Raw genomic sequence first — 24,147 nt, forward strand, 5'->3', positions numbered from 1 at the left:
GCCACAGCTAGAGAAAGCCCACACGCAGCAACAAAGACCCAACACAGCTGAAAATAAATTAATAAATTAAACACCCCCCAAAAAATAAACCCCAGACCTATTATTAGTCATCCCCTTCCTAGCTCTCCATTCCCCTCTGCTCCCAGGCCTAGGCAACCATTAATCTACTTGCTGTCTCTATAGCTTTCCCTATTCTGGACTTTCATAGAAAATGGACCATGTAATACATATGGTCTTTCGTGACTGGCTTCCTTCACTTCGTGTTATGTTTCCAGGGAAAATCTGTAGTCTAAACTCCAGGGCACACTGCCTCCGGGAAGGGCCCATGGAGTGTGGACAGCATACCATGGAAGAAGTGCACGGTGAAATCTACTGCTTTGAGCAGCAGCAGAGATTACAGGAGGACAGCTGTTTTCAGATAAGACAGCTGTTTTCAAGGACCCTCGGATCACGTTTCTGGGCTGCTCCTGAAGGTACCCTTGGGGCAAATGGGTAGCAGATGCAAGCAGACGGACTTCAGTCTGACCTAAGAAAGAACTCACAAGGGCCCCGACTAGGTCCACAAAGGAATGGGCTGGGTGACCCTCTGGGAAGGATGCCACAGGAGGAATGCCTCCCACACTGGGTGGGAGGCTGGCCTATGATGGCCAGTGACCTGTCCGAGACTAAATTCTTCGGTTCTGCGAAATTCACACTGGTAGGAGAAATGGTTAACAAATGAAAAGTCTGCTCAGCTTTAGTTTAATGAGACTAGTCCTCGCTGAGTACAGTTTTGTTCACTGAATTCATCCCGCGGCTGTGTACTCAGCTGGGCTAGAAATGAATACCAGCAAAATATTTGTTCTTCTCATTCCCCCGTGGTTTCTGTGAGGCTTCAACAATTGATGGCTCTTTGAACATCAAAGGAATTCATCCACTGAAGGTCCAGATCAGGCCCACTCTGGTAGGTTCTTATTTATCACTCAGTCTTAGGATCAGGGTCCTTGGCTCCACCTTTGCAGATATCAATTAATTTTTTAAAAAATATTTATTTATTAGTTATTGTGGTTGCGCCGGATCTTAGTTGCGGCACGCGGGGTCCTCGTTGCGGCATGCGGGATTCTTAGTTGTGGCATGCAGACTTCTTAGTTGCAGTATGCGGGATCTTTTAGTTGCGGCATGCATGCGGGATCTAGTTCCCTGACCAGGGATGGAACCTGGGCCCCCTGCATTGGGAGTGTGGAGTCTTACCCACTGGACCACCACGGAAGTCCAGATATCAACTAATTTTTTAAAACATCCTCTAGTTGACTTGATAATTCCTCCAAGCCAGGAATTTTACAATACAACACAATCAGTTTAATATGTGAACTCAATCCAGTCCGCAAAGAGCATTTTTCTTTTTCTAATGTGTCATTCTATTATACCAAATTATGTCTGCCCCTTTTCTATGGAAAAGGCTCTTTTTCTGTAGACTGTGTTACCTAAGTCCAGCTACTTATGCAAATACCTGCCCCACAAATGGCCAAACACTGAAAAGGTATAGAGTTCAACAGTACTGTCTGATTAAGCAATACCAACTTGATATTAATGACCTTCCATTCGATTATTTCAGGTCAACAGAGACTGCCTCCTATATACTGCTCTGGTCAAGGAGAGAATTAGGGCAGGGCAGATTCTCATTTTTGACAGGATCATCTCTGGATAATCCTGAAACCTATTTTGGGAATAACAGATGTGGTTCTAAAAGGATTGCTCCTCAAGTTCTCCCCAAAGCCCAGTTTGTGAGGCTCAAACTAGATGGCGCATATGCAACCTCAACCCCTCCATCTTCTAGAATCCTCACCTGCATCAAACACCAGCCCCTTAGGAGAGCCCCACAAGCCTCAGCTGAAGGAACAACTGATGACATGTAACACAGCTTGTGTTCTTTCCCTAACTGGTTGCCTGAGTTCTAACCTATGGTTTAAATTTGTTTTCAGACAGAGATTTTGTTTGGTCACATGAAAATGCCTTAAATAGGCAATGCTATAATTAGCTCTAGCTGAAGTCTCATCTCCTAAAGTTGCTACTGTTGTCATCATCTTTTTTCTGTCTTTAATAAACTCTTCCCTTCTTTAGTCCCAGGACAGGCTTCTTGCTCACATGCTCTTTACAAAGAAAATTTCTCTGGCTGGCTGCCATCGGTTTCTCTGCCCACTGCCATTTTTAAAAAATATATATTTATTTATTTTTGGCTGCGTTGGGTCTTTGTTTCTGTGCGAGGGCTTTCTCTAGTTGCGGCGAGCGGGGGCCACTCTTCATCGCGGTGCGCGGGCCTCTCACTGTCGCGGCCTCTCTTGTTGCGGAGCACGGGCTCCAGACGCGCAGGCTCAGTAGTTGTGGCTCACGGGCCCAGTTGCTCCGCGGCATGTGGGATCTTCCCAGACCAGGGCTTGAACCCGTGTCCCCTGCACTGGCAGGTGGATTCTCAACCACTGCGCCACCAGGGAAGCCTGCCCACTGCCATTTTAAGTAAATTTTTCTCGACTGTCCCAATTTCTTCTGAAACAAAGGCAGATGCCAAAAATCGCTGGTCTTTTCTAAAGAAAACTTGACCCAGTGGTGGTTAGCTAGTGGGAGGCTTTGTGTAGTCACAAGGCCTTGGTTCACCCATCACCCACTGATAAGCCCTCACAGCTGATTCCTGTGCAAACCCCAGCACCTCAGACTGGTCCTGTGGGTTATCTGAAGCAGCTACCGAAGTTTGATGTTGTGTTTTTCAATGCCTATTCCCATGGCAGATAACCCATTTTGAACTGAAGGGCCCCCAAATTCTCTTTGGCCTTTGCTACTTCTGCAAAACTGCAGCACTACTTTTTCTGCATGTAGCTAATTCTGATACTACTGCAACAGGAAGTGGTATGGGGTTCGTGAGGCAGGGTGTCTTCCTGTTGCCCAGCTATTCACAAAAAGGCAGGTTCTCTCTCTAATACTTAAACCATTCGCCACAGACTAGCCTGTGCTCCGCCACAGGTAATAAACAAATAAAATGGGTCATTCCCAATCTCTCCAGGCTGTATAATTTCACATTCATAAGCTGAGAGTAGAAGTAGTCCATACTAAAGCCATACAACGAAAGGATGAAAAAGAATTGTCTCAGATGGTAGAACTTAGTCACAGAGTTAAAGATTTTAGAGCCAATGTGACCCTGACGGGCTAGGCTCCCTTTGGCTAATCTAAAAGGTTTCCTTTCAATACTGGAGAGAAAAATGATCACCTTCTCCTTATTTGCCCTTAGAAATTTACTGCCAAAAAAAATGGACTAGGATCAATATCAGATGTGCCATGAACTGAAAACACACTGTGACTCCAGATGAGGCACAAAGCATGGTATAAACACTGAATACACTCCCCTAGCCAAGAGCCCTCGATGCTCCTGGTGGCATATGCCAGGTGGGTAGGTTCATAAAAGCAGAAAGGCTCTCCTAGGCCCACACATCCCCAAGCCCATAAGACACAGACCCTCTGAGTTCAGCCATCCTATCTTTCCAAGTGATTTATTCATCAGTTATGGGTTGGAAAATATCCAGCTCACAACACCATTTTGTGTAAAACTCACTTGAAAAGACTTAAAAAAAAAACTTGTCTCTAAGCCTGTTGGACTTAACCCAATGATTCTACCTTGCACAGTGTTAACCTTGGTCTTCCTAGGCTTATCCTAACTAGGTTAAATAGCTTGGGTGTTGATCCAAGATATTCTGGACATGAGTTAAAAATTTTATGTATACCTACCCAACAAACTAATTGGTTTAACTCACTGGCGTTTTAACAAAAAATTTTTTCACACTTAGCTATGAGATTCTGTAATTGCGGTATGTACAAATGGACCAAAGGAACTAACTTAGAAAAGAAACAATTTAGTTAAAATACTCAGTAGTCTTCCTCCAGGCTATACATCAGGCTAAGCCACAATAAATAAAATACTGGAAAACAGCAGATACAGCTACAAAGTCAGATAGGAAAACATACCATGAGAGACAGAAGCGGAAGAACCAGCCTCTGCTCGAGGTTTTTATACAGAAAGGACAACACATCTCTGTCCCCTCTTCCCCCTTGGCCAGGTGCCCACTCCAGGACAAGGGGAAAAAAATCCCCTCCTAGGTGGGCCACACTTTCACTTTTATGAAGAATTTCCCCCTAGATTCTTTCATGCTAATCTGCAACCCTGTAAGAGATCACGATCCCATTTTCTGGACAGGCATGTCAAATTGGGGATGAATCTAACCCATGAGAACTGTCAGTTGTCACCACCCACATGTCACGATCTGCCTGAAACCTCAGTTCCCATTTTTTCCAACTCCCACATGCTTCTGAGAGGAACGAGATCAGGGCCCACCACTGGCAAGGAAACGAGAGGGGAGGGAGGGGTGCTCCTGGAGAAGGATGGATGAAACCATTAATGATGGGTAGAGGGGAGCATCAAAGCTTAGTCCTGAGGTCAGAAGGTGACATAAGCCGGACTCTTGAGACTTGGCCTTCTACTCTGGGGAAAGCCCCAGCAAAAAGGGGCTTTGCTACCATCAGAATGCCCAGAAGGTGCCCACCTGTACCCAGGGAGAGCCTTTCCCCCTGGCCCAAGCGCCCACAGAGGCCAAGAAGGAGCTCTACTCCCCACAGGGCATAAATGGGGTGTCCGTCTGTCACTCAGGAGGTCCCAGCCAGTCCGAGAGGTCGTCCACCAAGCCTGCCAAGCTCCAAGGTACTGCCAAAGAAGCCGGTCGTGCAGACCAGACCTGTCACCTGGACCTCCCGGAGGTGCGGGGGCACGAAGGGGTCCCCTCCCCGCCCATGCGGACGGTGCGTGTTGCCTACCTGGAGCTCGCCCTCTGTGCGGTGCAGTCCCAGGCGCCCAAGTCCCACGGCCAGGTCGTTGACACACAGGCCGCCGTCGCGGTTGACGTCGAGAGTCTGGAAAAGGCTCCAAAGGCGCAGCCGGTGGTCCGGGCCCCCGCAGACGGCGCCGCCGCAAGGGTCAACGGACGCCGGCGATGAGGCGGACGACGAGGCGGCGGCGGCGTCCGGCGGCGGGGAAGCCACGCAGCGGCACAACACACTGCTCACCATCGGGCGCGAGGCGGGGGTGACGGGCCGGCGGGGAGAGCGCGTTAGACACGCCGGTGACCTCAGTCCACTAGCGCGGGCTCCGAGGTGCCGGCAAGCGGGCGGGATGGGCAGCTTCCGGGAGCCCCGCCCCGCCGCGCGCCGCCTGGATGGCCATACCCCCAGGCACGACGCCGACCAGTCACAGACCCGGAGGGCCACCCGGAGGGGCGGAACCTCCCACCGAGGACTGCCCACGCAGGCCTTGACTACCCGAATCAATGGAGAGGGCGGGGCGATCCCCGCTCAGCGTGGGGCAATTCAAACTGAGGGAGGCGGGGATTGGCTGAGCCGGGCAGGAGGGAGGAAATCACGGTGCGATAGGCATAAGTCATGTGATTGGCAGGCGGAAGGCTCCGCGTCCTATTTCCATTGAGAAACGCTGTTTAGACGGCGAAATCGTAAGGATGGGAGGGGCCGTCGTGTAAGGAGAGATCGCAGTCTCCGGTGGGAAGTAGGATTTGCGTGAGGAACAATTGTGAGCTGCGGTTGCAAGGCAGAGTTTGCGCCATTGGGTGGAACTGAAAATTAACTGGCTAACGGCTCAAGACCGAAAGCACTAGGAATCCTCAGGAAGCCGGGTTTTGGTAATCTAACTCCCTAAAACCACCAATAAAATAGCTGAATTTAACGGCGTAAAAGTCGTAATACTGATGATTGAACGACAGGACAACTTTCCAATGGAAGTGAGTAAAGGCTAGGTTGGGTGGAGCGCTCTGTAGCGACAGACACACCTTTAGACCAATGATCAGGCCAATTCCAGTAAGTAGGCATGCTCTTTAGCTGAGCGACAGATCGAAAGAACTAGTGATCGACGTGATATCTGAGCCGCGACCAACCGGGAGGGCGGGTCCCCCTGGAGAAGGGCTGCGAGGCGGGAAGAGGGGAAGTGGGCGGATCTCCGCACATCCCGGCGGAAGAGGCAGATTCAGGAAGCCATTACGCAGCTGGCTGGCAGCAGCTGGGCCGGTCGGGGCTGGGCCCTACGCACTTTGCGTAGCAAGGGGGGTTACCAAAGGCCTGGTACTTGGCCTTGAACAAGGCCGGCCTATCCCCTGTGGGGGGGGGTGGGTGAGGAGAAAGGCTGAGGAAGGCGAGAAGGGGAATTGGGGCAGTTAGGGGATTATAGTTTCTTTAAAAAGCAAGGTAGGGAGAGGCCATGGCCGTCCCAGCCAAGAAAAGGAAAATGAACTTTTCTGAGCGAGAGGTGGAGATCATCGTGGAGGAGTTGGAACTGAAGAAGCACCTGCTGGTGAACCACTTCAACGCTGGGGTCCCTCTGGCTGCCAAGAGCGCGGCATGGCATGGCATCCTGAGAAGGGTCAACGCCGTGGCCACCTGCCGCAGGGAGCTGCCTGAGGTCAAGAAGAAGTGGTCTGATCTCAAGACCGAGGTCCGTCGCAAGGTTGCCCAGGTCCGGGCGGCTGTGGAGGGTGGCGAGGCCCCAGGGCCCACTGAGGAAGACGGAGCTGGTGGGCCTGGGACAGGTGGTGGCAGTGGCGCTGGTGGCCCAGCTGTAGCCCCCGTACTGCTCACCCCTATGCAACAGCGCATCTGCAACCTGCTGGGTGAGGCCACCATCATCAGCCTGCCCAGTACCACAGAGATCCACCCCGTGGCCCTTGGACCCACGGCTACTGCAGCCGCAGCCACGGTCACCCTGACACAGAGTGAGTGACCTCTCCCACCCAGTCTGGCGTGCCTAAATGGGAAGGGCCAGCAAGAGCTGGGGCAGCCCAGGGAAGGTTGGCTGCCAAGGGTCAAAGGTCAGATGGGAGTCTTGGAAGACCATGAGGCCTTCCAAGAGATCCCCAGACAGAAGTGATCCTGTTCTCTCTGGGACTTCCTCAGCGCGCAGTCTGGACTTCTGACAGGCTGGCTTGCTCTCCACTGTTTTGCCACCATTCATGTCCATGACTGAACTGTGTGGTCCTTGAAGACAGAGACCATGTTTATATCTCCACAGGACTTAACACAGGGCCTAGCACCTAGTAGGCAGTCAGGACATATTTGTTGAATAAATAGGTAGGTGGACATCGATTCTGGACAAAGACATTCCGGTTTTCAGTGTGGTGAACGTTCATCAGGCACAACTGAGGAACCTCATGGTTCCAGGTGTTAATCTACCTTTCTGTTCACTCATCAACCACTAGGGCAGTTCTGTGCCAAACCCTGGGCTCGGCACTGGGATTACCAAGGTGTCTAAGAGATAGGCCGGTTATATTCTAGTAGGACAGATAAGACGAATATGTGAATAACTGCACTGTCAGTTGTGAGAACCTAAGGACTCAGAAGAGAAAGGGGGCTTCCTGGTGGGGTTGGGGGCACACAGTGGATGTTGGCATTAAAGGGTGGAGAAGACTGACCTTTCCCACATGCTTGGAGGCCCAAACAGCCCAGCTAGAATGGCTTCAAAGGTTCTCGCCTATGAATGACAATGAAACTGGTTGGTTGGACTTTTTAGTTAGATAAAGGTTTGCACCAATGACTGTTAAGTGCTCTTTGTGATAGGCTGGGAACTGTTTCGATCCGTGATTCTCAGTGGGGCTTGGGGGAATTGGGTGTGTGTGTGTGACTGCCATAACCCCACAGTGTCATATTTCTCAAGGATATGGAGGTGGGAAAGGGGATCAAACACTGGTCTAAATCAGTTGCTATTCTGGAAGAGGGAGGACCTTTAGGTATTCCATTGACCGAGGTGGTCAAGGAGACAGGGAGGCATTTATTGGGCACTTTAGCTAGTGCCTTCCCACTCCCACCTCCTTTTCTGCTTGGCCGTAAAAGACATGGAAGTCAAGAAAGCACTGAAGAAGGCCGGACCAGTGGGGCACTTCGGGGAGCATGTGGCTCTGCCTTTATTAGCCAGAAGCAGCTCAGTGGGGTGATGATGAACACATTGGGCTCTGGTATTGGGGGAGACCTGCATTTCTTCCTGGACCTGATGAATCAGCTGACCTTAGGCAAGTCATTCCATGTTTCTGAGTCTACCTCCTCTCTGAAAATGAACGTGACAGTATCTACCTCTTGGTGTCCTTATGAGGATTCATGGAGCTCATGAGTGCAAAGGGTTAGCACGTAGTAGGCGCTCTGCATTTTTTGCTAGTCTTACTATTAGCATCTTTGCTTTTGCCAGATCTGGGGCTGGCCCTTTGGTTATTAAGTAGATTAAGATTCTAAACCCCTTCGATTCTAGATTTATATATGAAAGGCTATAAAGCCAGGGGAGGGCTTAATGGCCTCCTCCCCACCCCGCATGGCTAGCCTCCCTCTTTCTAGAAGGTGACCTGCCACTGCCTTTGCTCTTTCTTCCCCACAGTCCCCGCAGAGACCGCCTATCACACGCTGGAGGAGGGAGTGGTAGAGTACTGCACGGCCGAGGCCCCCCCACCCCTGCCAACGGAGGCCCCCGTGGAGATGATGGCCCAGCATGCCGACACCTCAGTCAAGCCACAGGCGCTCAAGAGCCGCATCGCCCTCAACTCAGCCAAGCTGATCCAGGAGCAGCGGGTCACCAACCTGCACGTGAAGGAGATTGCCCAGCACCTGGAGCAGCAGAATGACTTGCTACAGATGATCCGTCGCTCCCAGGAGGTGCAGGCCTGTGCCCAAGAGCGCCAGGCTCAGGCCATGGAGGGCACCCAGGCGGCCCTGAGCGTCCTCATCCAGGTCCTCCGGCCCATGATCAAAGATTTCCGCCGCTACCTGCAGAGCAACATGCCCAACCCCACCACTGCCTCTGACCCTGGACAGGTGGCCCAGAATGGGCAGCCGGACAGCATCATGCAGTGAGGGCAGGGGTCGAGCCAGCCTTCTGCTGTGAATGGATGACACCACATGGTCTTGTAAGTGGGTTGTGTGGTTGGCCTCAGTCTAGGCCTGGCCATGTGGACGGCTCCCAGTTTGACAGACATTTAGGGGTCCACGGTTTCCGAGAAATGAAGCAGACTGGGAAGAAGAATTTGTTGGGTTCCTGGGACCCAAACTCTCTTCCCCCTACCCCTTGAGCTGTCCTGCTAAGAACCTGAAGATTGGATAGGTGGGGGTCAGGTGCTGGTGATGGGACCCATATTGTCATGAGCCAGGGCTTGTGACATGACCCAGACTTGGACTAGGACAGCTGTCGGCCCTCACTGGGGACCACCTCACAGCTTGGGGGTCTGTGCGGAAACACCCACCCCCCACCCAGGTGCCATCCTTTGGAGTAAGATAACATCAGTGGTGCTGGCAGTAGCACAAAAACATCTTCTTCCTCCCCTTGGGAGGCAGAGTGACAGCTGGGCCTGAGGAGGAAACCCCACCCTTTTCTCCTTCTCACTGTGCCTCAGTTCTCAGGGGACTCTAGTTAGTGCCGTGCTGTCCCCCCACCCCACTGCACCCGGGCACAGCAGGGGCCCTGTTAGTGCCCTGGGCTGCCCCTGCTGTACACCCAGGCTGCAGCCCGTGGGGCTCAGGAATTCTGTGTGTGGTGGGGACAGCTTGGTCGCCATCTGGTCTTCCACTGCGTCCCCGCGCAGCCCTCTGGTGGTTTGTCCCAACAGCTTTTGACTCAGGTCGAGTATCAGGCTTTGGGTGCTGTAAATTTTACTTATTGCCCCACTGCAGTGGGTCTGAGGTGACCTGCTGGCTCCTTCCGGAAGGCTTGCTGCAAGCCGGTTGTATTTATTCTGTTCACGAACCCCTCTGGGAAGGCTTCCGAGGGCAGCTCTGGCCACGCCCTTCCTCCTTTCCTCTCTACTGACTGTGCATTTCCAAAACTCAGTGCAGAAAACAGCCTGCTCAGCATCGCACCCTGGACTCCCTTCTCACAGTGTTCAGCACCTTGTGTTCTTGTGAGACTCCCACTGACTGGTGAGGTGACTCTGAAGGCCTGATTGGCCCTGAATGTATGCAGTGGGAGAATTGAAACTGACCTAAGAAGTGAGACCTTGGACTTCTGTGCTCGGGGAAGAGCAGACCGACCTCGGAGTGCCGGAGGAGGTGGTGTTCACTGTTCTGTCTTGATGCGCTTCCTCCCCATGTGTAAGGACTTTACCCAGATGGCATTTGTCTGTTTCATTTTCAGAATCGCCATCGATTACCGAGACCCTTGCATCTTTCCCGATCGTTTCCCAAGTTTGCCATTTTGCTGTCGAGGCCTTGGCCACACGTGACCGATGGTTAAAACTCAAGGCTCCAGGGCTTCCCTGGTGGCGCAGTGGTTGAGAGTCTGCCTGCGATGCAGGGGACACGGGTTCGTGCCCCGGTCCGGGAAGATCCCACATGCCGCGGAGCGGCTGGTCCCGTGAGCCATGGCCTCTGAGTCTGCGCGTCCGGAGCTTGTTGCTCCGCAACGGGAGAGGCCACAACAGTGAGAGGCCCACGTACCGCAAAAAAAAAAAAAAAAATAAACTCAAGGCTCCAGATCTCAGCTAAACAACAAAGGTGCTGCCCTTCTGGGCACGTTAAGAATCGCTCAGCTCCACTGTTGCAATTCTGGGAAGATGCCCCCAAAGATGGTTGGGAGGTGACTGCTTTACCACCATCCTCTCTGTGGGGTACATGTGCAGTGCCAGCTACAGAGCAGTGGAGAGGAATCAGGCCGGTGAGGGAGTTGGGTTGCAGAAGGAAAGGTCTTCTCAGTGTGGCTGGAAAGCAGCAGCCCCTGGCAGCCTGGGTGCCCTCCCTCCATGGTGCCTGATGGCCCCATCAGGGTAGCTTCAGGGACTTCCTGAGGGTTTGCAGCTTGGTTTCGTTTTTCTCTGGGGTTGGCAATCTGAGCCAGTATTGTGTCTGTTCCAACTGGGTATAAAGAGGAAGCTTGGATCACTTCAACTGACTGGTTCTTTCCAGATCATAATTTTAAATTAAAGAAATATCACCTTTTTTGATATACATGTCTGTGTCTTCATTGGTTATATATAGAAGAGATAGGGGCTGGCAGAGCAGAGGCTCACAGGTCAAATCCGGCCCGCCCACCTGTCTTTGTAAATAAAGTTTTATTGGAACACAGCCATACCCCTTCTTCTGCTTAATGTCTGGCTGTTTTTCTGCTACAATAGCAGAGTTAAGTAGTTGTGACAGAGCATCTGGCCCACAAGCCAAAAGTATTTACTCTCTGGTCCTTTCCACAAAAGGCTGCCTATCCCTGGTTTAGGGCAGTGTCTCAAACTCTGGATGAGAATTACATGGGGTGTTTTTAATATAACCAATCCCTGGCCTCATCTAAAACCTAGAAGAGACTCCTGGAGGGAGAGCTCTAAGAATATGCATGGTAAACAAGTTCTCTGGGTGATTCTGATATTTTCTGAAGGTTAAGAACTTTGGCTCAGAGACTGGAAGACAAACAGATGGAATCAGGATAATGCCCCAGGGAGGGCTGGTTCTCAGGAGTTTCTGTTCAACAGTTGAGCGGTCCTGCTAAGCAGAGATTCTCACTTGAGATTGGCCTTCATTCTAGAGGGAGCCCAGCCTTTCTGGACACAGTTATCACTCTCTCCAATATTTAGTGATGATAAAAACTGACAGTTACCGAGCCCAGGTGTTATAGGCATTACCTTATTGACTTCTTGCAACAGCCCCATGAATCAGGTACTAATGCTGTTCTCAGTTGACAGATAAGGTCACTGAGGATCAGAGAGGTTGAACAATTTGCCTAAAGTCGCACAGCTATCTTATACCCTGGGGTGGCCCATCTCTTTAACCGCTGTTCTTTTTTTTTAATTTATTTTTTAATTTTTATTTTTGGCTGTGTTGGGTCTTCATTGCTGCGCGTGGGCTTTCTCTAGTTGCAGTGAGCGGGGGCTACTCTTCGTTGCGGTGCATGGGCTTCTCACTGCAGTGGCCTCTCTTGTTGCAGAGCACGGGCTCTAGGCACGCAGGCTCAGTAGTTGTGGCACACGGGCTCAGTAGTTGTGGCTCACGGGCTCTAGAGCTCAGGCTCAGTAGTTGTGGTGCACAGGCTTAGTTGCTCCGCGGCATGTGGGATCTTCCCGGACCAGGGCTCGAACCCATGTCCCCTGCATTGGCAGGCAGATTCTCAACCATTACGCCACCAGGGAAGCCCAACAGTCAAGTTTTTAATCACTTACTGTGATGATATAAGCAAGAGGGGAAGTGCCAGCTCTCCCAGTGTTGCATTTTTCCCCATGGGACAGTGCTGGGCAGGGTCAGATGTGTTGCAGATGAGGAATCATTTCACTGTTGAGGGAAGCCCCTGCTTTACAGACTTGTGTGTGTGTTGGGGGAATGAGAGCAGGAAGGGACAGGAATGAAAAAGTACGGAGTCAGAGCAAAGTGTCTCCCCACTCCTCCTGATATGAAGGTCTTGGCCGAGGCAACTGAGACCTCAGAATGGAAGCTCCTGGGCTAGGAATGCAGCTTTGCATAAGAGCACATGAGGCCTTCCACATAAAGCCTTTGAAATGGCCTGTGATTGGGCCTGAAAGATCACACATTGGTTTGTGGCCAGGAGCTAAACTCCTCACAAGTGTGTCCCAGGTCTTTGGAGTCAGCCTGCTTCTTACTGGCTGTGTGCCCTGGCATGAGGTCATTTACTTTCTCTAAGCCTTGGCTTCCTTATCTAAAAATCCTTCTCTCACGAGGTTGATGTGAGAAGTTAACAAGTTAATGCTCACAGAATACTTAGCACAGTGCCTGGCGCATAGTAGGTGCTAAATAATGGTACCTGCTTCAGTGAGCTATTGCTGTGTAACAAATCACCCTAAAACTTAGAGGCTTAAAACAATAATCATTTATTTGCCCATGATTTCTCAGGATGAGCAGGGCCCAGAGAGAACAGCTTGTTGCTGTCTTGTCAGTGTCGGCTGGGGCAGTTCTACTGGGCCTGGAGGCCCATCCACTTTCCAGATGGCTCCCTCACACGTCTTGTAAGCTGATGCTACATGAGGGCTGGGCACTCTGCTGAATCTGTCATCTGGGGCCAGGGGTGGGGTAGGCACCTCAGTTCTCCTCTACCTGGGCCTCTCCATGCAGCTGCTTGGGCTCCCTCACAGCATGGTGCTTGGGGGTTCCGAGAATGAAGAAGTGGAAACTGCTGGTCCTCTTAAAGGTTAGGCTTAGATCTGGCCAGCATCACTTTGTAATATTCTCTTGGTCATGCAATCCTAGGCTGGCCCAGATTTGGGGGAACGAAGGAATAGACTCCATCTCTCTCTTTTTAAAAAAAAAAAATTTATTTGGCTGGGCCAGGTCTTAGTTGCGGCACGTGGGATCTTCGTTTGCCTCATGTGGGATCTTCGTTGCGGCATGCGGGATCTTTTTAGTTGCGGCATGCGGGATCTTTTTAGTTGCGGCATGCAGGATCTTTTTAGTTGCGGCATGCAGGGTCTAGTTCCCTGACCAGGGATCGAACCTGGGCCCTCTGCATTGGGAGCATGGAGTCTTAGCCACTGGACCACTAAGGAAGTACCTGGACTCCACCTGTTGATGGAGGTGTGGCTACTGATACAGGGAGAGGAGGACCTGATGGTGGCCATCGTTGGAAATAAGCTAACATGCTGCTTTTATTATAAATTGGTGTCAGGACTCCAGACCCACGAAAGATAATCTCTCCTCCTCATTGAGGACTGCTTGCAGTGTACCAATCAGGAGGCAAGGGAGCTCCCCAAGTTTTGCAAGGGAATCTATTGAAGTTATTCCATTTCCTGTAGCTTTGAGCGAAGACATTAGAGGGAGAAAGTAGGAGAAAAACGTTGGCAAGACCTGGGTCACTTTGACTCTTTTTACTCTGGAAATCTTTATACATTAGAAAGGAGTCCGGGGCTAAGGTGGGGACCATCTGTGCAGACCCACTTGGAAATCTCACTGAAAAGACTTCCTGACTCCGGGAGACATTCTAGACAATCAGTTAGGGCCTTGGAGGGTGGCAAGGTGGCTGTTGAGAGGAACAGGCAGGGACAAACTCACTCTCTTGGTTAGAGAAGATGAGCTAAACTTGGTGTGGTATTTACAAAGGGGTACGTGGTTCTCAGAATGACCTGTCCAGAGACAGAGGCCTAGAGACTGAGCTGCAATGTACTGGTTCTCTGCTGACTCAGGACGGTCACCCTCTCTGCCCGCCTCTTCCTGGGCAGCCCTCAGGGCTCAGCCTGGATGTCACTAACTCAAGAGACCCTTCCCCACCCCACCCCCAGCCCAGGTAGGCTCCCTGCTGCTGTGTACTCCCATAGCCCCTGCCATCGGCTCCCTAACTCTCATCCCACGTGGACTTGCTTGTTTTCCAACTGACCCCTCACTGGGAGCCTCTTGGCTTCAGCGACCTTGTCCACTTTGTTACCAGCTATAGCCCAGCTCTGCGAATGGCATCGTCCTTCCCCTGGTTGCCCAGGTGACATCCTTGGTTCCTCCTACTGCCTCACCCCTCACATCCACTATCTGTTAAGTGTCCTCCGGATGTTCCTTAAATCTGTCCAATGTCTCTCTCTTCCCAAATCCAACCCTGCCTGTTCTCTCACCTGGGTTGCCCACAGCAGCCTCTTCACTGGCCTCCCTGCCTCCAGGCCTTTCTGAGGATGGTCTTTTGAAGCAAATCTAACCAGGCTTCTCCCTGTTCTATCCCTTCAGTGACTTTCCTTAACTCTTGAATTGAAGTATAAGCTCTTGAACGTAACCTACAGACATGGTCTGATGCTGCTTCCTACTTTGTACTCCTTTCCAGCCACACTGAAAGTTTACTTCCTTGTCATTTATATCTCAATAAAACTGGGGGGTATGGTCGGGGGCAGAAACAAAAGAAAATTTACTTCCTTAAAGATGCTGGGCTCCTTCTACCCTCCAAACCTTTGTCTGCTGTTCCTCTTGCCCAGAACAACTTTCTTGCTCATCTTTCCTAATTCCTATTCATCCTTCACATCCAGCTTGGGCGTCAGGGAGCATTATTCGGTCACACCCTGTGTTTCCTCCCTCACACTGTGCTGTAATCGCACTTTTATTTTTTAATTTAATTTTATGTTTTTTTAAATTAATTTTTATTGGAGTATAGTTGATTTACAATGTTGTGTTCGTTTCTGCTGTACAGCAAAGTGAATCAGTTATACATATACATATATCCACTCTTTTTTAGATTCTTTTCCCATATAGGTCATTACAGAGTATTGAGTAGAGTTCCCCGTGCTGTAGTTTCTTATTAGTTACCTATTTTATGTATAGTAGTGTGTATATGTCAATCCCAGTCTCCCAATTTATCCCTCCCCCCTTTTTAAATTTTAATTTTATCGCACTTCTAAATGTTTGGGTCCTGCTATAGGAGGGTTTCTCAAGCCCAACATAGTTGTCATGTTGGGCTGGATCATTCCGTGTTGTGGGAGGCTGTCTTATGCGCTGTAACGTACTTAGCGGCATCCTGACCTCTGTACACTGGATACCAGTAGCATGTCCCCCCCGCTCCAGTCATGACGATCAGAAATGTATCCAGACATTGCCAAGTGTCCCATGGTGGGGAGAGCAAAATCACCCCCAGTTAAAAACAGCTGTCCTGGGAATTTCCTGGCAGTCCAGTGGTTAGGACTCGGCACTTTCACTGCCATGGCCTGTGTTCAATCGCTGGCTGGGGAACTAAGATCCTGCGAGCTGCCCAGAACAACCAAAAAATAAAAAAGAACAACTGTCCTACGGCAATAACATCTGTCTTATAGTTTCCTGTCAAGTACATGGCACAGTCCCTGGATATCTATTTAATCCACATTTTTGTAAAGTAATTTTATTTATTTATTTATCTATCTTTATTTATTTATGTTTTGGCTGCGTTGGGTCTTCATTGCTGCTTGCAGGCTTTCTCTCTAGTTGTGGAGAGCGGGGACTACTCTTCATTGCGATGCATGGGCTTCTCACTGCAGTGGCTTCTCCTGTTGTGGAGCACAGGCTCTAGAGCGCAGGCTCAGTAGTTGTGGCACATGGGCTTAGTTGCTCCACACCAAGAGGGATCTTCCTGGACCAGGGCTCAAACCCGTGTCCCCTGCATTAGCAGGCAGATTCTTAACTACTGAGGCACGAGGGAAGTCCCTAATCCACTTTTTATTGCGGTGTGGGTTGAATTAAATGTCAACAGCATTCCCATAAGATGTTTTGCATTTCCCCATTTGATAGATGAAGAGACTAAAGCCAGGACTCACCTGGTGGCACATCGTTTGTAAAAGGCGGAGCTGGGAGTCTATCCCAGGTGTGTCTGGCTACACAGCCTCCTCCTTATGAGTCAGCCTCTCATGAGAGGCTGAGCGTGAATCAGCCTTCTGGACCTGTGGCCTGGACCCTGGACCTGTGACAGATGTGTCAGGAACCCCACCTGAGTGTTGTGACTTTGGGCAGGTCACACCTCCCCGCTGGGCTGTGGGGTTTCCCCCTCCTGTGCAGCCCCCCTTCTGCTGAGAGCTGATGAGAGGATTAAATGAGATAAATGGAGTAGGTGGGTGATGCAGGGGCTGTCTGTGCCCAGGAGCTCCACACAGAGCCTGGCCTGTGAAAGGTAATGGATATGAAGAGAGGAAGAGGCAGGAAGGGGCCTTCCTGAGGACCCCTGACAGCACATTCTCCAAGGATTCTGTGGATCCTGAGGCCTACAGCCTACAGCCACTCAGGTAAGAATCCCTTGGCTCAGATAACAGGTTCCTGCCTGCATCTGCAGGAGGTTAGCTAGATAGAGGCTGTACTCTAGGCTTTAGGCAATCCTGACAGGCAGGAATGTGGGCCCGACCTTCCAGGTAGTCCCTTTTTACAAAAGCAGCCAGAAATCTGGGCTTTTATGAGAAATCTCCCAGTTTAAATATTTCAACTACTAAATATTTGTAAAGCCTGTGCAAGGCAAGTGAAACACACCTGTGGGCTAAAGTCAAGCCATGGATGTCAGGTTGCAAGCTGTACGTCACCCTTTGGGGGCCAGTCTGTACCCCTCAGGAGGAGCCAGAGGAAGGCAGAGGTTGGTAGGCAGGAGGTCTGGGCACCAGATCCCTCTTTCTCTTGCGCCTCAGTCTCCCCATCCATATGATGGGTGTGGGCCATCCTAGCTGGAATGGTCCGTCCTGGATACCCCTCCTTTGCCCAGGCTGGGCCTGACTCAGTGGGAGGATCTGACCTGGGCTCTTTACTTGGCTCCGAGCTGAGTCATTCATGACACACGTGGCAGTGATAGTCACGTGCCACCTGCCTGTCAGGAACCAAGCACAGACGGGGACTGGCCACTGCAGGGAATGCCCACCAGGGCTGAGGCTGGCAGAACCACTGTTTCCAGCCAGGCCTCCAACAGGGTCCTGTCCAGGTGCGAGTTTGGGCCAAAAGGCCTCCATGATCTCTTATGGCTGTTTTTAGTGCCTGCTCCACACCCAGGGCTCCTCCTGGCTGTGGCACTCTGGTTTTTCTTTGAGGAACCATCCCTCCTCCAGTCTCAGTCCATTCAGTTTGAGGGAGAGATCCCAATTCTGGCTGCAGTGGTAAGGATGTGATGCAGGACTGGTCCATGAGAGGAACAGCATTCTTCTGTCCACAGTGATTGGTTAAGGGTGAGCATGTGACCCAATTGGACCTATGGGAGTCTGCCCTGGGACTTTGGCTCTTTCCATTGCTGTTTCCAAGCTGGTGGGATGAAAACCCGAGGCTCTGGGAAGGTCACCTAACCTAAGCCCATCTAATAATGAAGGCAACCAAGGAAAGGCTAAGCAGCTGAAATCTAAGAAAGATTTCAGCCGGGGTTTGAGTACTTGAATCCAGCAATTTCTTTTTTCTTTTTTAATAGATCCTTATTGGAGTATAATTGCTTTGCAATACTGTGTTAGTCTCTGTTGCACAACAAAGTGAATCAGCCGTATGCCTACACATGTCCCCACATCCCTTCCCTCTTGAGCCTCCCTCCCATCCTCCCTATCCCACCCCTTTATGTCATCACAAAGCACTGAGCTGATCTCCCTGTGCTATGCTGCTGCTTCCCACCAGCCAACTATTTTACATTCGGTAGTGTATATATGTCGATGCTACTCTCACTTCGTCCCAGCTTCTCCCTCCCACCCCATGTCCTCAAGTCCATTTTCTATGTCTACCTCTTTATTCCTGCTCTGCAACTAGGTTCATCAGTACCTTTTTTTCCTTTCTTTTTTTTTTTTTAGATTCCATATATATGCGTTAGCATACGGTATTTGTTTTTCTCTTTCTGACTTACTTCACTCTGTATGACAGACTCTAGGTCCATCCACCTCACTACAAATAACTCAATTTCGTTTCTTTTTATGGCTGAGTAATATTCTATTGTATATATGTGCCACATCTTCTTTATCCATTCATCTGTTGATAGACACTTAGGTTGCTTCCATGTCCTGGCTATTGTAAAGAGTGCTGCAATGAACATTGTGGTACCTGTCTCTTTTTGAATTATGGTTTTCTCAGGGTATATGCCCAGTAGTGGGATTGCTGGGTCGTATGGTAGTTCTATTTTTAGTTTTTTAAGGAACTTCCATACTGTTTTCCATAGTGGTTGTATCAAGAATCCAGTAATTTCTGAAGCTAGATCTACCCTCCTGGACGTACCAGCTACAGCACCTGCAAATCGCCAGTCATTTTAAGCAGGTGTTTGTCATTAGCAGCTGAAAGAGTCCTAATGCTTTTGCCAACCCTAAGGGTCTATGATTCAGATACCAGGTCAAAGTGTCTTCAGAGTACTGGCCTAGACTAGTTGTTTCTCATGCTATAACCTGAGATCTACCTTTAGGATCATCTGGGCTGTTAACGCACATTTCTGAGCCCCACCTGAGACCAACTGAAACAGATACTGGCGGTGTTGGAGTGGGAGGAGGCATGTGGATTTTCAGCAAGTTCCCACTTGACTCTGACTAAACCTCAAGGTGGAGAACACTGGCGGCCTCTGTCCCTCCTTTCTCCACCCTCCTCCCTCCACGTTTGAATCACGTGATTCCACCAATCTGGCCACAGCTGATTGGATGAGGAGAGGATACCTGGTCCAAACTGGGCCAATTGGCTTTCTTTCCCCCAAATTTGGAATTGGGATCTAGAAACCAGCTCAGTTTTTGTGGCTGTTTGAACTTTCTTCCACCTCACACTCCAAGAAGTAGAAAAGGTTGCTCAGGGAATTCCCTGGCGGTCCAGTGGTTAGGGCTGTGTGCTTCCATTGTAGGGGGCATGGTTCCGTACCTGGTGGGGGAACTGAGATCCTGCATGCCTCGTGGCACGGCAAAAAAAAAAAAAAAAAAAAAAAAAAATTGTTGCTCAGAGGAGGGAGAGGAAGGAGAGAACACAGGAGGGGAGGCGGGGCTGAGAGAGTTCAATGTAAGTGACCACGGTACCATAAGTTTCCCCACCCTGACACCCCTGTGCAAGTCTTCCTTCACACTGCCTGCGGGACCCCGTATTTTTATAGCCCCTTCCACTTTCTGCAGTAACTAACTCGGGTGATTTCTGCTACTTGTAACCAAGAGACCTTTACCTAAGCTGTAGTTTATTTCTCAAGATCTCAGTTTCCTTATCTGTAAAATGACTAGCGCCATGATACATTATACCCTTCCCGGGTATGCAGCGGGTCCTCACAGAGGAGCCTCTGCTTAAACCACTCCTTCCATCAGGAGAGGTCTTGGTGACATGGGGTATAGGTGGCAGAAGGATTTCACTGCAACAGTGCTTCTCAAAGTTTGATGTGCATTGAAATTGCCTGGAATCTGTTTAAAATGCAGATTCCTGGATCCTGCAGATTCTTGGTGCTCCTGTAAAATCATCCTTCCCTCCCTGCTCCCTCTCCCCAAACAATCATGGGTCTCCTTTCTGTCACTATAGATGAGTTTGCATTTTCCAGAATTTTACCTAAATGAAATCACGCAGCGTGTACTGTTCTTTTGACTGGCTTTTTTCACTAAGCCTAATTATTTTGAGAAGCACCCATGTTGATGTGTTTATCAATGCAGTAGTTCACTTTTTATTGCTAAGTAGGATATACTGTAATTTGTCGGTTTTTTGTAATTTATTTATTGTATTTTGCCTGCATTGGGTCTTTGTTGCTGCGTGAGGGCTTTCTCTAGTTGCGGTGAGCGGGGGCTACTCTTCGCTGCGGTGCACGGGCTTCTTGCAGTGGCTTCTCTTGTGGAGCATGGGCTCTAGGCGCACAGGCTTCAGTCGTTGTGGTGCAGCACAGGCTTAGTTGCTCTGTTGCATGTGGGATCTTCTCGGACCAGGTCTGGAACCCGTGACCCCTGCATTGGCAGGCGGATTCTTAACCACTGCGCCACCAGGGAAACCCTGTAATTTGCTTATCTATTCAATCACATATTGATGGATATTTCAGTTGTTCCAATATTTAGCTATGAGGGATCAAGCTGCTGTGAACCTTGTGTTGTCCTTGTGTACAAGTCTTTGTGGGTACCAATGCTTATGTTCCCTTGAATAAATACTAGGAGTGGGATGGCTGGGTTATATGGCTGGCGTATGGTTAACATTTTAAGAAACTGTCTAACTGTTTTTCAAAGCGGTCGCTCCACTTTACATTCCCACCGACGGTGTATGAGAGCTCTGGTGGCTCCACGTTCTTGCCAACATTTGGTGGGGTTTTCATTTTAACCATTCTAGTAGGTGGGAAGTAGTACCTCATGGTGGCTTTAACTTGCATTTCCTTAAGACTCATGGTGGTGTTATTTTCCATCTGTAGATCTTCTTTGATGAGGTGACTATTCTATTTAAATCCTCCTCTTATTAATAAGTGTTGAGGGTTCTTTATCTAGATACAAGTCCTTTGTCAGCTATATTTTTGCAAATATTTTCTCCCAGTCTGTGCATGCCTTTTCATTTTTGTAACAAATGCCTTAGATTACTTTCATACACATTGAGTCTGAGAACCTCTCTTCGATGACAAGCAGTGCAAATTCAAACAGCAGTAAGAGGTGCTGGCCCATCCGACTGGCAAAAATAAAAAAGAGGGTCCTCAGGCATTGGTGATGGGGAGTCGCGGGAACACTCCTGATACTCTGTTAGCAGGAGTGGAAACTGGTGCAAAATCCTGAAAAGACTATTTGCTGATAGTTCATCAAAATCTTTAAATATGGGTTCCTATGACTCAGCGAGTTCTGTTCTAGGAATTCTTCTTGGAAGAGTAAATAAACAGTAGCAGTAAGTTGTCTGTTCCAGGATCTTTGGTCCTGGGTTTGTGCTGACAGGAGGGGGCTGCAGACATGCCTGGCTGGCCTCCCCAGGAGCTTGATACTCTGCCCTGTGTGCTCAGAGTCCTGGGTGGAAGGCTCAGAGGGACTGGGAGGTCAGTGAGGCTAAAATTTGACGGGTCCCCCCAGCAGGGTGGCCGGAGGAAAGTGCAGTATAGGTCTCGCCCGACTGCATCAGGAGTCTGGGTCCACCCTGAGCCTGGCCTGGCCTCGGAGGTTCGAACCAGCCACCACCAGTACAGACTAGGAACAGGGGACACTTGGCTGACACAGCTACCTGGGACCTAAGAAAGGACAGCGCTTTGCTCCACATACCAGTGGTTTCTCTGGGACACAGGGAGGTGGGGTCTTGGTCAAGGCAGGCCAGGACTTGCTGGAGCCGGGCGGGAGAAGGGAGCTGGGAGCCTGGAGACCAGGTCTCTAGATTAGCACCTGTCTCCTCCTCTGCCACTTGGCCCAGTCTTCTCCCCCTCTGGCCCCTCCAGTGAGGACTGAAAGCATGGGTGTCGAAATCTTCCAGACTTGAGTTCCATTTCTGTCTCCATCATTTTCTGTGACTTGGCATGTTATTTAGCCTCTTCATACCTCAGTTTCTTTTTCTCTTTTTTAAATTTTTTTGTTGAAATACAGTTGATTTACAATGTTGTGTTAGTTTCAGGTGTGCAGCACAGTGATTCAGTTATACATCTATCTATCTATTCTTTTTTGGATTATTTTCCACTCTAGGTCATTACAAGATATTGGGTAGAGTTCCCTGTGCTATACAGTAGGTCCTTGTGGGTTATATATTTTATATATAGCAGTGTATATATTTTAATCCCAAAGTCCTAATTTATCCCACCCCCCACTTTTCCCCTTTGGTAACCATAAGTTTCTTTTCTATGTCTGTGAGTCAATTTCTGTTTTGTAAATAAGTTCATTTGTATCTTTTTTTTTTTTTTTTTTGCGGTACGCGGGCCTCTCACTGTTGTGGCCTCTCCCATTGCGGAGCACAGGCTCCGGACGCGCAGGCTCAGCGGCCATGGCTCACGGGCCCAGCCGCTCCGCGGCATGTGGGATCCTCCCGGACTGGGGCACGAACCCGCGTCCCCTGCATCGGCAGGCGGACTCTCAACCACCGCGCCACCAGGGAAGCCCTGTACCATTTTTTTAGAGTCACATATAAGTGCTATCATATGATGTTTGTCTTTCTCTGTCCGACTTACTTCACTGAGTGTGATCATCTCTAGGTCCATCCATGCTGCTGCAAAGAGCATTATTTCATTCACGTACCTCAGTTTCTGTATCAAATTAAAACCCTGCAATGGCTCCTCAATTTGCTTTGGAAAAAGGCCCTCATGATCTGCCCCTTCCCTCCTCTCCAGCTCCACCTGCCACTCTCCCGGTGCCCCCCACCTCATTCATCACACTCCGGTCACAGTGGAGCCCCTAAACTCCTCCCCCCCGACCCCAGGGCCTTTACATAAGCTCTTACCTCTGCCTTGCCTGTCTTCAGCCTCTCTCCCCTGCTTGGTCCTACTCATTCATCAGAGCTCAGATGCCGCTTCCTCGGGGTCAGCCCTCCCTGACCCCAGACACAGTCACTCCTGCTGCTGATCTCTGTCATCGCACAGCTGTGGTCATTAAACAACGATGTCTGTGATTATTTGTTTGATGCCTGTCTCCCTGTGGCCCTGGGAGCTCCCTGAGAGCAGGGACGATACAGTCTTGTTTGGGACCGTGTCTCCTGCCCTTTACACAGGGTAGGTAGAGAGTAGGCACCCCAGTAACTCTGTTGAACAAGTAGTGCTAATGCCCTTTATCATCCATTCTAAGATGTGTTTTCACCCCACATTTTAACATCTCTGAAATCAGGAAATATTTTATAACTGCAGTGACCAGGTAGCAACTGAGACATATTCTCCAATACCTGCACGTGTGCATCAAAACTTGCAGCTTGGAAGGACATCCCCGAGACAAGAGTGGCACACTCTGAAGAAAGGCTGCATCACCCGTGCTCTTGATGATACAGGACAATATTGCCTGGGACAACACAGACCTCTGACTCCCAACAAAAAAGTGACATAGAAAAGTCAGATTCTAAATCAACTATACTTCAACAAAAATAAATAAATAAATAAAATCTGAAAAAAAAATGCAGATTCTGCGTGTGCAAAAGTTTCAGGAATATCTTCACTAAATTATTTTGATCATAGCTTCCTTTTTATGTATACACAATAGTGATATATGATTAAAATGTCTGTTTAAAAGAATGCATTCGGGGCTTCCCTGGTGGCGCAGCGGTTGAGAATCTGCCTGCTCAATGAAGAGGACACGGGTTCGAGTCTTGGTCTGGGAGGATCCCACATGCCGCGGAGCAACTGGGTCCATGAGCCACAACTACTGAGCCTGCGCGTCTGGAGCTTGTGCTCTGCAACAGGAGAGGCCGCGACAGTGAGAGGCCCGTGCACCACGATGAAGAGTGGCTCCGGCTCGCTGCAAGTAGAGAAAGTCCTCGCACAGAAACGAAGACCCAACACAGCCAAAAATAAGTAAATAAATTTATTTTAAAAAATGCATTCAATAAGTATAAAAATAAAATTCCTAAGTGATAAGGAAGTGTGTCATATTTTACTCAGTGCTAGAGACCCCTGTAGGGCGCAGAGGTCTGGGAGGCCATAGGGGAGCGCTCTATCCACGGGCGCCTTCCCAGGCCAGAGTTTCGGGAATCGGGGCTGGAAGCCTTGTGGCATGTCGTTCTCCGTGTTTCCTGTAGGTGGCACTAGACAGCCACAGTCAGACGCGGCCCTGAGCACAGCCTAGAGGAAGTCCCATGCTGGAGGGTGGGGAGGGGTGAGGCTGGAGGGAGGCCTCAGGAGTGTCCTATCCCGGAGGGGAACAGGCTCTTCCG

General features: G+C 49.8%; 2 protein-coding genes across 4 annotated transcripts in view; one reads left to right on the forward strand and one right to left on the reverse strand.

Annotated features, from left to right (window-relative positions):
* The window catches only part of SLC25A25 (solute carrier family 25 member 25), a 32,993-nt gene extending 27,778 nt beyond the window's left edge, over positions 1-5,215 (reverse strand). The window contains exon 1 of one of the 3 annotated variants that reach the window (XM_067743145.1): positions 4,834-5,215. In XM_067743145.1, the coding sequence (XP_067599246.1) occupies positions 4,834-5,085 (252 nt within the window). In that variant the 5' untranslated portion in view covers positions 5,086-5,215. The remainder of the gene's footprint in view (positions 1-4,833) is intronic. The other 2 variants (XM_067743143.1, XM_067743146.1) reach the window with 2 other exon arrangements.
* Positions 5,216-5,408: 193 nt separating this feature from the next.
* Positions 5,409-10,988, forward strand: NAIF1 (nuclear apoptosis inducing factor 1). Its single transcript, XM_067743154.1, has 2 exons — positions 5,409-6,791; positions 8,438-10,988. The coding sequence occupies exons 1-2, from the start codon at positions 6,281-6,283 to the stop codon at positions 8,908-8,910; spliced, it is 984 nt and encodes a 327-aa protein (XP_067599255.1). The 5' UTR covers positions 5,409-6,280; the 3' UTR covers positions 8,911-10,988.
* The last annotated feature ends 13,159 nt before the right edge of the window (positions 10,989-24,147 follow it).

Source organism: Pseudorca crassidens, chromosome 7, assembly GCF_039906515.1.
Source record: "Pseudorca crassidens isolate mPseCra1 chromosome 7, mPseCra1.hap1, whole genome shotgun sequence".
NCBI lineage: Eukaryota > Metazoa > Chordata > Mammalia > Artiodactyla > Delphinidae > Pseudorca > Pseudorca crassidens.

Coding starts and splice junctions, on each gene's coding strand:
- NAIF1 (XM_067743154.1), top strand. CDS start 6,281: ATGGCCGTCCCAGCCAAGAAAAGGAAAATGAACTTTTCTGAGCGAGAG. Junction 6,792..8,437: donor CACGGTCACCCTGACACAGA/GTGAGTGACCTC, acceptor TCTTCCCCACAG/TCCCCGCAGAGACCGCCTAT.